General features: G+C 38.6%; 1 protein-coding gene across 7 annotated transcripts in view; it reads right to left on the bottom strand.

The window, feature by feature from the left end:
• The window catches only part of LOC140466870 (voltage-dependent calcium channel subunit alpha-2/delta-1), a 662,544-nt gene that overhangs the window by 156,658 nt on the left and 490,558 nt on the right, over window positions 1-15,328 (bottom strand). For all 7 annotated transcript variants that reach the window (XM_072562612.1, XM_072562611.1, XM_072562615.1 and 4 more), the window contains 2 exons: window positions 3,088-3,246; window positions 325-429 (listed from right to left, as the gene is read on the bottom strand). In XM_072562612.1, the coding sequence (XP_072418713.1) occupies window positions 325-429; window positions 3,088-3,246 (264 nt within the window). The remainder of the gene's footprint in view (window positions 1-324; window positions 430-3,087; window positions 3,247-15,328) is intronic.

The raw sequence follows: 15,328 nt of genomic DNA, 5'->3' as shown, positions 1-15,328 counted from the left end.
CAATTAATAGAAATTATTCACCTCGAGGGAAACATGTACACATCCAGGTTTAAAGCATGATAATGTCAGCTAATTCTCTCACGACATATTATATTTTTAAGTTAAGCTGAATAATCCTTGGCCAAAGGAAATCAGTTTCAATAGATCCAGTCTCAATAAGTTCATTTTTGCAAACAAGACAAAACATGTACTCTATTGGGCTATAGTATATTTATTATGTGGCCAAATTCACTAAGATCATTTTCATACACTATAAAAAAACAACTTTTATGGTATTAGTGTTGCATTTTTAAAATCAAAACTAGCAATTTCACAAATACTTACTTTTTTGTCCTGGTTGTACGTTGTGAAGATTTCCTGGGCTCTTTCTTCCCCACCATCTGTAAATAGCATGATGATCTTGTTGCAATTAGCTCTGGAAACATTGAACTGCAGTGAAGAAATAGGGAACATTACTCTGCTATCAATTTATTTTCTTTCAATTTGAAATTCATAAGATACTTCTTAAATCTACTGCATCCCACAATGACAAGTTGCAATAAAAAACCTTTTTTTAAATATAATTCCTGATCTTCAAATTTGACTTCCCAGGTTTGTGGGTTTCTGATACATATTCGGGTTTTTTACCCCAATTAGTCTTTAAGGTTATCGTTTCAGATCACTCAGTTAGTAACCCCTGCTTTAAATGGACTGAGTCATTTCTTTATCTGCCTTATATTTAGGGTAATTTGTTGTAAGCCCAGGAATCAAATAGAAAACTCATTATTACACTCTAGTTATACCACATATCCTTTAGCAATCTCTCTTCATTCCTAAAAACAATGCAATTAATGTTTCCCTGGACTGTGGCATTGACTATAAACTGCCCAAATGATATATTCATTGAAAATAGGTAAGCAAACAGAAGCAATCAGTAGTTATGAACTTAACGAAGACCTTTGCAATGATTAAAAAATACTACCATGTTTAACCCTCTTGCACCCAAACTGAAATGGCCTGGCTTGTCTATCCGTTAAACACCAGGCACATTGTTTAGTTTACAATATCTTGACAACTTTAAATAATTTTCATCCTTTAACCCCAATTGTAGATAAGAATCAAACATCATGATACCTAATAATAACTACACTTCATTTCTGCCATATGATCCCAATAATTTTGTTTCTTTAATATTTTTGTACTTTTTAGCATCCATTTAGACTCAGCATCAATGCAGCATCAATGTGAAGCAGTTTTGATTTGCACTAATGCTACAGTCACTGTGTAAAGACACCTTCATATACATATGGGAACTATTTAAATAGGGTTACCTAGTTCATAAAAGCAATTAATTCAAAAACAAGTGTTGATATCACAATTGAATATTAAAGTGATATTCCTATCATTTTAAAATATTTTAAATATTGCAAATTCTTTTCTTTACCGTGTTGCAAAGTGGCTGAATGAAAATAGATGGAACTCAACTCCTTTAACATAAAAAGCCAAGATATAAAACCTTGCTCAGCCTGTTAAGTGAAACCAGGCATCCTATTGTAAGGAAGAGTATTCAACATATGTTTAAGGGGGGAATACGTGATTTTAGTTTCATTTTGGAGCTATCCTCAGTGTCGTGGTGACAAGAAGTTTGTCAGCCTGTTTGCTTATAGGCATTTTAATAAGGTTTTATTACCCTTTAAGTGAAGAAGTGAGGGTTAGTAGTTAGCGAGGAACTAACAGGAAATAAAAACTGTTCGCTTGCCTAATGACAGATCCACAAACACGGAGGTAGAGAGAGAGAATTCCATAAGGGAGTCAGTCAGTGGTTGCGTGCATGTTTGTGCTAGAGAATGGAAATGGAAGTCTGGAACACTATTTTCAGAAGTTCAGCAAGAACCAAGGAACTAACATTAGGGAACTCATGTGTTTCCTTTGAAGTTAAAGTAACAGTGAGTTTAGTTTGGAGTTTACTTTAGATGTCCCAGGGAGAGATACCAGCTAAGGCAAAAGCATCTAGTGAATGTGTAGTAATTTGTCAGAAGGAAACTAATTGCAACTGTGCCAGCCTAAGCAATAAACCTTGGTGTGGTGGAGACACTGATAAATCCTTGCTGGAGATTTAATTTGCAAGGATATCACTGACATAAAAATAATATTACAAGTTTGAGTCTTTTGTTGAATTTGCAGCAAAATTTAAAACTTTTTGTTCAGTGTAATACAACTTATGTTTTTTTCTTGTCCAACGAACATTTATTAATTATGCTAAAAGTACACTTGCAAACTCTTATAAATGTGTTCATTAACTGAACTTCAACATTTAAAAAAGAAACAAAGTGTAGGTCAATCAACCCAGGTTTCAGACTGGAATCGACTTATTCAGTATTAACATCAGCTGGGATCATAACACTATTCGACATGAATTATTCATCGTGGTGGGTTATTTCTATGAGACAGCACAGAACCATGACATACATTAGACACTTGGAAAGAATGGCAAAGCTGGGCTGTTCTCTGTCAATTAGTTAAAGCTACAAAAAGATTTGGTAGAAGTACTCAAAATCATGGAGGTTTTGATATTGTAAATAAGGAAAGCCTGTTTCCAGTGACTAAAGGCCAGAGTTAAATGATTGGAAAAAACAGAGGTTACATCAGAAAATATTTTTTGCACAGTGAATTGTGATCTGAAATATAGTTTGGGAAAAGATGGTGGAAGCATACTCAGTAGTATGTTTCAAAAGGAATTCCACTAAATACTTGAGGGTGGACCATGTACAAAGTAATGAAGAAAGAATACAGTGGTGGGACTGAATAAAGAGCTAGACCACAGGTCCTGCATAGAAATGATAAGCTGAATGACCTCGTTCACTGTTGATTTTGATATATTTTGTTCTTGAGTTTGTGTTTTGATGAATATGAAGTAAATGAATTGGTCCCCAGCCATTCACTTACCAAATATTAAATGTTTCAATGATATTTTCTTGTATTTACTCGGATAACATTCAGTCTATTGTTTTAAAACTAAATATGACAACAAAATATCTTACCTAATTTCCAAACTAATTCAATATGGTGTTATCCATGCAATCATTTGGAACAGAAATAACAACTTACATTTAGCAACTGTTCAAAAGCAAATGTAAACCCTTTTTTATAGTCAGTGATCCCTTTTGCCTGTATTTGATTAACTGCATCTTTGAGAACCTTCTTATTCCGAACATTAGCTTGCACAAGGTGTCTGAAGCAGCTGACAGATTTTGCTTGATTGTTGAACTGAAATATAGGAAAAGAGAAAACAGAAAAAATGAATTACGTTAATACATTAATTTGGTCCCACACTGTCATCACACTAGCATCTACATGACAAAATGGAAAAGTGCCAAATATGTTCTGTCCACAAAAAGCAAGACCAATCCAATCTGAACTATAATTACACTACTGGTCCACCTTCAATCCTTGACATAACTATATTCGACTATTTCAATCCTGGCCTTCCCTCTATCAGAAGATCATAGGTGGGAATGTTCAATCAAGTTTATACAATATCCAGCATTATTCACAAGCCACTGAAGCAGTCCATGTAAAGATACTGCAAGAACTCGATAACATTCAGGCATGGACTTATAACAGGCAAACAACATCTGCACCACAAATGTGCCAGGCAATGACAACATGCAACAAGGGACAACACAACCAAGTCCCTTTGATATCCCATGGTATTTCATTGCTGAATTCTCTGTCATCAATATCCAGGAGCTTATAACTGTGTAGGAAATTAGTTGGACCAGTCATGTAAATAGTGTAGTGACAACACCAGGTCTGGATTCTGGAAATTCTGCCATCTCCTGACTTCCAAAGCCTTTCAACTTTTTACCAAACACATGTCAGGCTTGCAGTTCCAAAAACACAAAAGATACCCAATTTTATCTTTAAATTCACTTTTGGAATGTGGGTATCAGTGGCTGGACCAGAATTTAATGCCCATCCTAACTATCTGGTGGGTGGTTAAGAATCAACTACATGTAGGCCAGACCGTGAAAGGGCAGATTTCCTTTCTGAAAGGACATGAGTGAACTAGATGCATTTTTACAACATTTTAATTCAGATTTTTATTGGTTCCTATTTTTACCACATACCATGATTCAAACCCATGTTCCCAGAACATTAGCCTGAGGTTCTGGATTACTAGTCCAGTGACATTACCACTATGTCACAGGTTAAATAAATCCATTTGATTGGCATTCTATCTACTAATTTGAACATTCATATCCTCCACCAGTGACATAAAGTGACAGCAGCGTGCAAGATCAACAAGATATATCACAGCAAATCTCCAACAGCATCAGCCAAACCTGCGAATTTTACCACCTTGAAGGGCATGGGGAACAGATGCAAAAGAACATCATCGCTTGCAAGACTCCTCCAAGTCACATCTACTCCCGATTGTGGAGCTATATTGTCAATGCCTCATTGTTCCTTGATAATAAACCTGGTACTCCATCCCTAACGACACTGACAGTATCTAATCATGTGGTCTACAAGAGTTCAAGAAGACAGTTTGCCATCATTTTCAAGGTTATAAGGGATAGGAAATAAATACTGGCCTGGCTAATAGCACCCACATTTTCTGACTAAAAAATAAATTCAAATTTAACCACGGAAAGTAGGTTTTCCAAGCCTTGAGAAACCTGGCAGTTTAATGGAGTCAAGGACATCACTTTTGAGGGAGGGTAAGTGACTCTATCAGTCTGCTTATGGATCTGGAGAAGCAGAGGTTTTTCTTCATGGCCAGCCGGCATTTGTATGATCCCACAATATCACCATCCAGGCATTTAGACACACCACAAATATCCCAGGCTCAGCTGAAATTTCTATGGCAGTATCACCTGAACACCACGCCCACAGATCCCACCTCCCCACCTTATCCTGTCATTCCAAAATGGGACATTCTCCAGGAACTGGTAACTGCCTCCTGAGTTGAGAGATTTGATAGCCTTTCACTGGATCATACACTTGTGTTTAACACACTGGAGCCAAAGGATTAGAACAAGGCCCCATGGGTTCCTGAGCCAACCAACGTTTTCCTGCAGCCTAACCTACAGACACTATACCTGACTGAAGACCAAGCCCAGAGTGACCAATGATTGACCAGAATGACCTGTGGACAAGAACTTGTGAAAAACAAACCAGACAAATGGAGTTAAAACATAACACGTGGGGTAGGTCTTCCAGTTTCTCAACCTGAGGGGAAGCAATGTCGTAGTGGTATTATCACTGGACTGTTAATCCATAGACTCAGGTAATATTCTGGGGAATCCCAACATGACAGATGATGGCATCTGAATTCAATACAAGTCTGGAAGTAAGAGACTAATGACGACCATGAATCATTGTCGGTTTGGTTCACCAACGTCCTTTACGGAGGGAAACTGCCATCCTTGTCCAGTCTGGCCTACATGTGACTCCAGACCCACTCTTAACTGCCCAATAGGCAATTAGGGATGGGCAATAAATGCTGAACGAGCCAGCGACAATGTCATCCTATGAATGGAATTTTTAAAACTTCTCCTCCACCACCTAAGGGGGTCACCTTCCACTTCCCGCATCAACCTCCACTGATATCCTGATCAATATATTTTGAGTGTTCATGCACCAGGACACCAGGCTCATTAAATGTTTGATTTCATACTCAACCTATTGCTTGATATAATGCTCTACCACAACTGGCCTTGTGCCAGTGATTCCATTATCCTGCACTTATATTTTATTGTTTAATCATCTAAAACACCTTAATTAATCCACTTTAATAGAAATCTTTAATACCTTTAGACAGTTATACAGTGGCATATAACAGAAAGATTGTGACAATGATTTTCATTTCAAATTCAAGTCAGTTTACATACTGGTACAATTTTATTTGGATTGCGTTAATATAAACAAACATTTTCCTGTGGACATTATGGCACAGACAGTGCAATGCAGAAACAGGCCATTTGACCCAATCAGTATTAACTGATATCTGTGGAGGATGCAAACAGTGATGTATTGGAGACAATTTATCACTCCCTCCAAACAGCGCACTTTCTAAAGCTCCTTAATTTATATGTTTCTGTCTGTGACATAGAGATGCCTTTGCTAAAGGCCTTTGTCATGGTGAGACTTGATTCTTTCATTATCCACATGATTTTTCAATCTGTAGAGCAACTTTCAAGTTAATACAGATGGGATTAGGTCAGAGGGAATATTTAAGAGTACAGTGTGCATTTCAGCTTGGCCTGTTAGTAAAAGGATATAAAGAATTGGAAAGGTTGCAGAGAAAATTTACAAGGATGTTACCAGAAACATGCCAGCATAAATAACAGACAAAGAATCGACATGCTGGATCTCTACTTCCTTATAAAATAAAGGCTGAAAGGTAACTCAAGAGAGGTCTTTAAAATAATTGAATCTTTTCATAGAATGAAGAAAGAGAGATTGTTTTCTCATGTGGCAAGAGACCATCAATGTAAGATAGCAAACAAAAAAAAACAAGTATGGACTTCAGAAGAAATCCTTTACCCAAAGAGTGGTGGAACATATTAGCAAAGTGAATACTATAGATACATTTAAAGAGAAGCTAGGCAAGTAAGAGAGGGAGGCAGGAATAGAGGGAAACTCCTGCATGGACTCCAGATGGGTCTACTTCTATACTGAATACTCCACAGGGAAAATGAGGCAACCATGGCTGATTAGGGAAGTCAGGGATAGCATAAACCCAAAAGAGAAAGCATATAACATGGCAAAGGGCAGTGGGAAACCAAAGGATTGGGAAGCTTAAAAAGACCAACAGAGGACAACAAAAAGAAATAAAGAGGGAGAAGATTAAATATGAGGGTAAGCTAGCCAGTAATATAAAGGAAGACTGAAAGAGTTTCTTTCACTATATATAGAGCAAAAGAGAGGCAAAAGTGGACACTGGGTCATTGGAAAGTGATGCTGGAGAATAGTAATGGGGAACAAGGAAATGGCTGATGGACTGAATAATAAAGGTGAATAAATCATCTAGACTAGATGGACTAAACCTTTAAGGGTGATAACTGAAGAGATTGTGGAGGCATTAGCCGTGTTCTTTCAGGAATTGCTAAATTCAGGGAGGGTCCAAGAGGACTGGAAAATAGCTAACGTGACACCCCTGTTTAAAAAGGGAGGAAGGCAAAAGACAAAATTACAAACCAATTAGTCTAACCTTGGTTATGGGTAAGATCCTGGAATCTATTGTGAAGGTTGAGATTTCTGAATCCTTGGAAGTGTATGGTAAAATAGAGCAAAGTCAGCATAATAGGAGGTTATGCCTGACAGATCTTCTAGAATTCTTTGAAGAAGCAACAAGCAGGTTAGACCAATGACAGCCAATGGATGTAATCTACCTGGACTTCAAGAAGGCCTTTGACGAGGTGCCACACAGGAGGATACTGAGTAAGGTAAGGACCCATGGCATCAGAGGTGAGGTGCTAGCATGGATAGAAGCTTGGCTGTCTGGACAAATGCAGAGTGGGGATAAAAGGGTCCTTCTCAGGAAGGCAGCCGATGACAAAGTAGTGTTCTGTAATGCTCAATGTTGGCACCACAACTTTTCAGTTTTTACATTAATGACCGAGATGAAGGAACGGAGGGCATTCTGGCTAAGTTTGCAGATGATACAAATAGTTAGAGGGACAGGTAGCATTGAGGCGGCGAGCAGGCTGCAGAGGGATTTGGACAGCTTAGGAAAATGGGCAAAGTAGTAGCAGATAGAGTACAATGTGAGAAAGTGTGAGGTCATGCACTTTTGTGGGAAGAATAGAGGCACGGACTATTTTCTAAATGGGGAGAAAATTCATAAGTCTGAAAGGTAAAGAGACTTGGGAGTTTTAGTTCAGGATTCTCTCAAGGTAAACTTGCAGGTGAGTGTAGTTGAAAAGGCAAATGCAATGATGGCATTTATTTTGAAAGGCCTTGAATATAAAAGCAGGGATGTACTTCTGAGGCTTTATAAGGCTCTGATCAGACCACATTTGGAGAATTGTGTGCAGTTTTGGGCTCCATATCTCAGGAAGAATGTACTGGCCCTGGAGCGTGTTCAGAGGATGTTCACGAGAATGGTCCCAGGAATGAAAGCCTTAACATATGAGGAGTGTCTGAGGACTCTGGGTTTATACTCAATGGAGTTTACAAGGATGAGGGGGAAAATCTACTTGAAACATAGAGAATACTGAATGGCCTCAACAGAGTGAACGTTGAGAAGATGTTTCCATTGGTAGAAGAGACAAGGCCCTGAGGGCGTAGCTTTTGAGTAAAGGGAAGATCTGTTAGAACGGAGATAAGGAGAAACTTCCTCAGCTAGAGAGAGGTGAATCTATGGAATTCATTGCCCACAGAAGGCTGCGGAGGCCAGGTCACTGAGTATATTTAAGACTGAGTATCAAGGGGATCAAGGATTACAGGGGGAAAATAGGATAATAAAGTTTAAAAAAAACTTATGAGCCATGATTGAATGGGCTGAATGCCTAAATTCGTATGTCTTATGGTAATACTATGAGGCTCACTGCTGGTCATATTGCACGTTAACCAAAATGGCTGGTTTTTGGAACAGTCCCAAGTATGGATGGGGATGCTTGGCTGGCCACTGCCTATTGAGCATTAACATATGGGAAATAGCCTGGTTAGTGAAATTGGGCTGCTGTGTTAGTGGCTACATTTCTGTCATCATTCTGGTTTCTTGCAAAGGTGTAAGAAAAAATAAGAAAAGGCTGAATTGAGAAGGCAAAGTTTGAATATTCAGTTGTGAGTTTCTCAGTGTGTCGAAGATACCCCTTACAGAGGTCAGGGTAACTGTGGGGCCATCTGGGGCATGTTCAGGATTCTCCCACTGGCAAACAGGGCTCCGTGAAATGCAATACAATTCCTGCTGGAAATACAAGGATGCAATTCTGGCAAACAACAGATTTTAAAAATTCTTTGTATTCTTCCTTTGGCACATATTCATGCTAGATTCTATAAAACAGATTGTACAGGACCAGCGCAGCAGCTACGGTGAATTAAACTTAAAACATGGAAAGGTTTTTACTCTCGGCGTTTGACCAAGCAGCAAGTGGCATAGTCTGTAGACAATACTAGCTTCCGTTATATGTGCCTCAGGTTTTACTGGTATAATTTATTTATAAATTATATAGAAATAAACAACGTCTATAGACTATTTGGAAAATATATCAGAAAAATACTATGAATTAAATACTCACCAATCTCTCACACAAACAAGGTTTCCTGGCATGTGTCACAGTTCCTATTAACCCAGACACCCTACACTACATCACTGATCCAACTTCCTGCAGACTGCTTTGGCATGAAGGCTGTGCCCTTGGCTTTCTTTCAATTGGATTTCTACACAGTGCCGTCAAGCAGTGCAGTAACAATGTCAGATTTGACATTTATAACAAATTGCAAACACAAATCATTTTCCACCTGCCAGTCCCTCCTAATTGAACACTTGGCAATAAATACTTTTGATATTCTGAAATACAAAGTGAAGTTCTAAAAACATCTACATCTGTTCCCACTTTAAGGAACTGTGGGTATTATCTGAATCCAAACAGATAAAACAGGTATGTGACTCTGATCCACTGACAATGCAGCATAATAGATGGGACCATGGCCTATTGATGGTGAATTTGCTCACATCAGTTCAGACCTTGGTTTGAGCCACATTGGAGCAGGGATTATTATTGATATGTGAGCAGGCTCAGGTAATTCAAGGGACAACCTGTAGTTTTCAGAGAACCTTGTCACCAGGACCAGGTACCACTAGTCAGAATTCGCAGAATAATGATGTATCAAAATGCAAATTAAGTTACAAATCATAATAGTGTTATCTAATGTACTGAAAATACATCTTCAGTGTGTTAATAAGCACAAGGTGGAAAAAATAAAGCAATTTTACATTCATAAAAAAATATGAAATTGGAAGGATGCCAATCAGCATGAAAACATTCTGTCATAATTTGGTCAAAGCTTTCAAACAGGTCTGCGAAAGAATCAGTGATCACTTGTCTTCCATCTGTAGGTGATGAAAAAGCTTAAATTAACACTGGAAATTACCACAAAGGAACCAATGAGTAGACACTAGGGATAACTTTTAAATTTTCCACCCAGGTGCAAAATATATGGAGGTTTGATTTTCATATCAAATTTTAAAATGCACACATTATACTGGTCATGAAGCGTGAGTTTTGTATAATACTAGGCGAAATTGAGTACTGCAGATGCTGGAGATTAGAGTCAAAAGTGTGGTGCTGGAAAAGCACAGCAGGTCAGACAACATCAGAGGAGCAGGAAAATCGACGTTTTGGGCAAAAGCCCTTCATCAAGAATGAGGAATTTGTATAATACTGCATGGGGTATTAAATTAGCATCCCAGTTACTTTCTCAGGTTGATGTAATGGGTTGTGCTGTACTATTTAAAGAAGAGCAGCAGAATGCTAATCCAAATTCTGACCAATATTTATCCATTAACCAACAACTACACTGTAATTTGGTCATTAGTACATTTCTGTTTGTGGGCTCACGCTGTACATTGATTTGGTTGCTGAATTTCCTCCTTTGCAACAGTAACTATAAGTTGGACGGCTGGTTTGTGATGCACAGGGACACCAACAATGTGGGTTCAGTTCCTGCAACAACTGAGGTTGTCACGAAGGACTTTCCTTCTCAAACTCTGCCCTCACCAGAGGCATGGTGACCTTCAGGTTAAACCACCTCCTGCCATCTCTCTCTGTAATGACAGAGCAACCCAAGCTGACTCTACCTTTACACACAACTGGTGCAAAATAAATGAAAGCTCTCGCTTTGAACATGGATGTAGAAAACAATACAACCCTCTTAAATGTTTAGAGAGTACTACTTATCAGTTGGAATTGAGGATGTAGTTCACAAGATTGAAGATTTGCTAATAATGCGGTATGTGTGGGACAGAGAAAGCAAAAAGGGGCAAATAACAACAGCCTTGTTAATTTCAAGTGCTTTATTTCCAACTGAAAATGCTCATAGACAGTAAAATAGCAAGAAATGCACAACTGTTATTGACATCAAAGGGACTATAAGCTTGTCCTGATGATCAGTCATGATGATCAGAATTAATTAGGTGTAAAGCTATGTTTAAACTCCTTCTGCACCTCATTCTATGGTCAAGGTTTTTAGGATGACTGGGTTTCCCTTTATATCATCGGAGGTGGTGATGGTGAATGCATCACTAGTGATATTGGTGGTTGTGACTCAAACAGCACGTGTGTGAACAGAGATGAACCCAATGTCAATTGTAAGTGCTGAAAGGCAACAACCAATCTCAAAGATGGTGCTCCAGGAAGAGCCATTTTGAAAAGTTCTTTAGATATTTTGGATAAAATTTCAATAAAAGCTAATGCACACAATGGACATAGGGAAGCTGAACTCTCCCTTCCTGACGCAGGCCTCAGCCCATTCCCACTCTTAGCATCAGGCTTTGTCCCTGGGCCTGCCAAGGCCCCAGGCCTTATCTCACCTTCCAAGCTCCTTCTCAAAAGGTTCATGAGCTCTCAAAGGGGTCACTGAACACAGACTCCAGTGACATCAGCCGCACATAGCTCAGTGCTTATCGTGGCCTGGCCTATCAGGTTGTCCCTTTATGGTTGTGCCCATATTGAGAGGTTATAGATACTCACTGTCTTGCAGCAATTTAACGGAATGTAAGTGGGACTTTCAAACCTCTGCCCTTGGGACCTGTGCTGCCAGCCAATCCGTTTTACAAGTGGGTCTCCAGTCCCAGCAGCACTAGAATCTGCAGTGGATAGGACTGGGATCATAAGCCATGCTCCAGAGCCTATGTCCCCAGAATGCAAGACCAACTAAGTATCAGGATCACAGGACAGGGGGTGAGGTCCAGCAGCTGGGCAGGGAGCTGAGGTTGGGGCTATAGGAGGAGAGGTCAGTGGAGTGTTGGGTGGGGGGTGTATCAAAAGGAGGGTGTTGATTCATCACAGTACTTACCAGCCAAGCATAAAGCAGCGTGACATTCCAGGCATTCCTGCCTGCCCCTAAACTCCTCCAAACAGCCTGAAAATTGAGGCTCAGTGTGAAGTGGCTGCTAAATAGTTATCAATTGGATCTTCCAAAGGAAGTGGTGGAGGCTGATCTAATTACAACATTTAAAAGGCATCTGGATGGGTATCTGAATAGGAAGGGTTTAGAGGGATATGGGCCAAGTGCTGCAAATGGGACTAGATTAGGTTAAGAAATCTGGTCAGTGTGCACAGGTTGGACCAAAGGGTTTCCGTGCTGTACATCTGTATAACTGTAACTGTCCACTTGTGGGCTTCAATTTGGGCATGGGTAAGTGGACAGTTGGGAATTCCTTCCCTTGTGCTGAGGGCAGGAGATTGAAGAACAACAGGATGTATTGTCCTCTACATACCCAAAGAAAATAAAGGATAACATATAAAACAATAGCTTCAGGTGATTGACGGACAAGATGCAGAATGGTTTGGTGGCTCACATTGTTTTTGAAATTGGATATTGAAATAGAAATACTTTTAAGGAGCTTATGTAGCAGCTTTTACAAGATAAAATGTCCCAAAATGTTTAATAACATTTTAAGGACTGGATATGACTTATGAAAAAGTGCACTGAGAAGGTTATTCCAGATAGATAAATGTAATTGGCTCCAATGTAATTTTCATCCTTATTTAGTGATCTGTTGTACCTGAGACAAGATAACTACATTAAAAATAATCCCTCTGTCACAATTGAAATAAGTTACACAATTTCAGGTTTTATATGGGTTTCAATGTTATATATTCATAATGACATCAAAATGAAAAACATTTTGAAAGTAGATGTAATTTTGCAGTAAACATGGCAAGATTAATTATTCTTTCGTGGTGATTGATAAATTGCAATTACAAAAAAAATGCTGCCCTTTGGGCCAAATAGTATCAGATCACAAATTTCAACACTGGAGTGTAACTTCGATAATATAAAAACAAATAAAGTGTGGGGGTACACCGTGAATTCCAAACTACTCTAGACATGTACAATGTGATGAGTTTATAGGCAGTGCCACACACCCAGTTCATCCAAAAAGTGTAACTTGGGGATCTTCCCATTTGCATGTTCCTTGCAGTGAAAGAGGAAATATATACTTAAAGGAAAGTTTTTTTTGTTTTGCCACTAGGAATATTGTTTGAGATTGTTGAAAGGAGAACAAGTGGAATGCAAGTGAATCTTAATGTTATCTGATTTGAGATTTTCAATGAACTAAAGACCAAAATTGACTTCTGAACATTGTTTCACATTAGTCATACTGTGCTATCTCTAAATGATTTCCAGCAGTAAGTACTGGTCAGGCTGAGGTAAAGTCTGATGAGCTCAGTTAATAACATGAGTGTTTAGAATTCATGAGAAGATTCATTGAGATTCATTCACTGCTCATAATATTTCAGGTAGGCTGATGATTGTCAACATGGGACCATCTGAAAGAAAATGAAACAGTGCCCTGGGGGCAGAATGATTCATTTGAAAAGAACAGTTGACATTTGGAAATCAAGCTCAATTAAAACCCTTCAGGCAAATGATTTGTTTCAATCTCAAAAATAACCAGTGACATCTCACAAAATTGCAAGTGCTTATTTGTTTGCTGGACTGTTCGACCGTCACTGGTTTTTAATATACTGTGAAGTAAATTATACTCTGTTCCTATAATGCTACAGCGCAGTTTATTTTATCATGTATGCTAAATACCATACCATGATGCTCACAGAACTGCAAAGTTGTACTGATTCGGATTCAATCTTAACAAAGACAGAAGCAAACTACTGCTATGATTTTGCTGCAAATGTGTTTATTTGTCAGAGTGACAAGTTAGGGGTACCTTCTTCCATTTGAAAAATATCACAGTGGTGCACAGAACAGTCAATTTCACTCCAGTAAGTAGTGCCACGTTTTTCTAGCTTGAGCTTTTTTTTCAAGGGGGAAGATGTTGTTGCGTATTTAGTAATGTGATCACATTAAGAAATAAATGTCAAGCAGTCGGTTGTGCATTTCTCTTGATGAATTTGCTGGCAAGACTCCAATAATCACATAGCTGTTTGATTGTGGGCGGTTTTGACAAAGTAAATCTGCCAACGTCCTAATGCTTTTGAAAAATGTAGCAATTACAGGGTTTATTTATACGGCAATTTATAATAAAAAATATTGGCCCCGTTAATTTGAACAATGCACTCAGCATTCTCCTACATTATTGTAAAGGTTACTGATTGCTTCAATAAATACACTTCCCGAGTCAGTAACATTAGCAAAAATAAAGACTGGGTGTGTCCAATTTATACCTATTGTCACTTTTGTAACATTGATTACAGGAGGAAACGATAATCCAATACCAGAAGAAGCAGTTCCATTCTTTTTGTATTATCTCTTCTTGCTCTGCACTCTGAATAAATACTGGGAGAACCTGGTCTTAAAATCTTTCCCTGTGGGAAATTGTCTGGCCTCTGATTGTTGCCACGGTCTTGATGGTACAGCTAAAATCATGCATTTATCACACTGCAGCATATTGAGGCACAAATCCAAGCAACGGCAAGTGATTTGTCAGGTTATACTTAACATAGGAAACCCAAGGGAAATCATTCACAGCCCTTCCAGCTTGATCTCCATTTTAGGTGGCCTCATCTAATACTTTTAGATAGCTTCTTTAATGGACTGAACTGTAGATATGAGTGAAGTGTTTAACTTCAGTTTTTTTTCTATTGAACTAAGTGTGGAACAGATGGGCTGGGGGAAGGAGACACAGCAAGAAAATGAGGGAGTGAATGAATGAAATGACATGTGTGAGAATTTAAAATTTCAAAGCATGGAGACACAGGCAGAGACAAATAAATCACCAACCTATTAAATGGAATACATGAAATGTAGCCCGAGAGAACTGGCAGAGGTAGACAATATTGCACTATCAACAATTACCTGCATTTATATAGCATCTTTAAAAGAATTAACCAGCCCAAAATGTTTCACAGGGCCATTATAAAACAATTTGATACTCAGCCACATATCAAGATATTGGAGCAGGTTTTTAAAACATCTTAAAGGAGGAAAAAGAGCAGTGAGGTGGTTTAGGGAGTGAATTCCCAAACCTGACAGCTGCAGTTACCAATAGAGAGGATAAGTTAAGGGATGCTAAAAAAAAACAAGAGTTAAGGAAGCACAGATATTTTGGAGTGTTATTGGACTGGAGGAAACTACATAGACAGGATGTGCCAGAACAATGAAGGGATTTGAAGTCAATGATGACAACAGATTTTGTGTATTACTGAAA

This window comes from Chiloscyllium punctatum, chromosome 44 (assembly GCF_047496795.1).
Source record: "Chiloscyllium punctatum isolate Juve2018m chromosome 44, sChiPun1.3, whole genome shotgun sequence".
In the NCBI taxonomy this organism is placed as follows: domain Eukaryota; kingdom Metazoa; phylum Chordata; class Chondrichthyes; order Orectolobiformes; family Hemiscylliidae; genus Chiloscyllium; species Chiloscyllium punctatum.
Note: the sequence above shows the minus strand (reverse complement) of the source record. Positions and strands in the feature narration are given on the sequence as shown.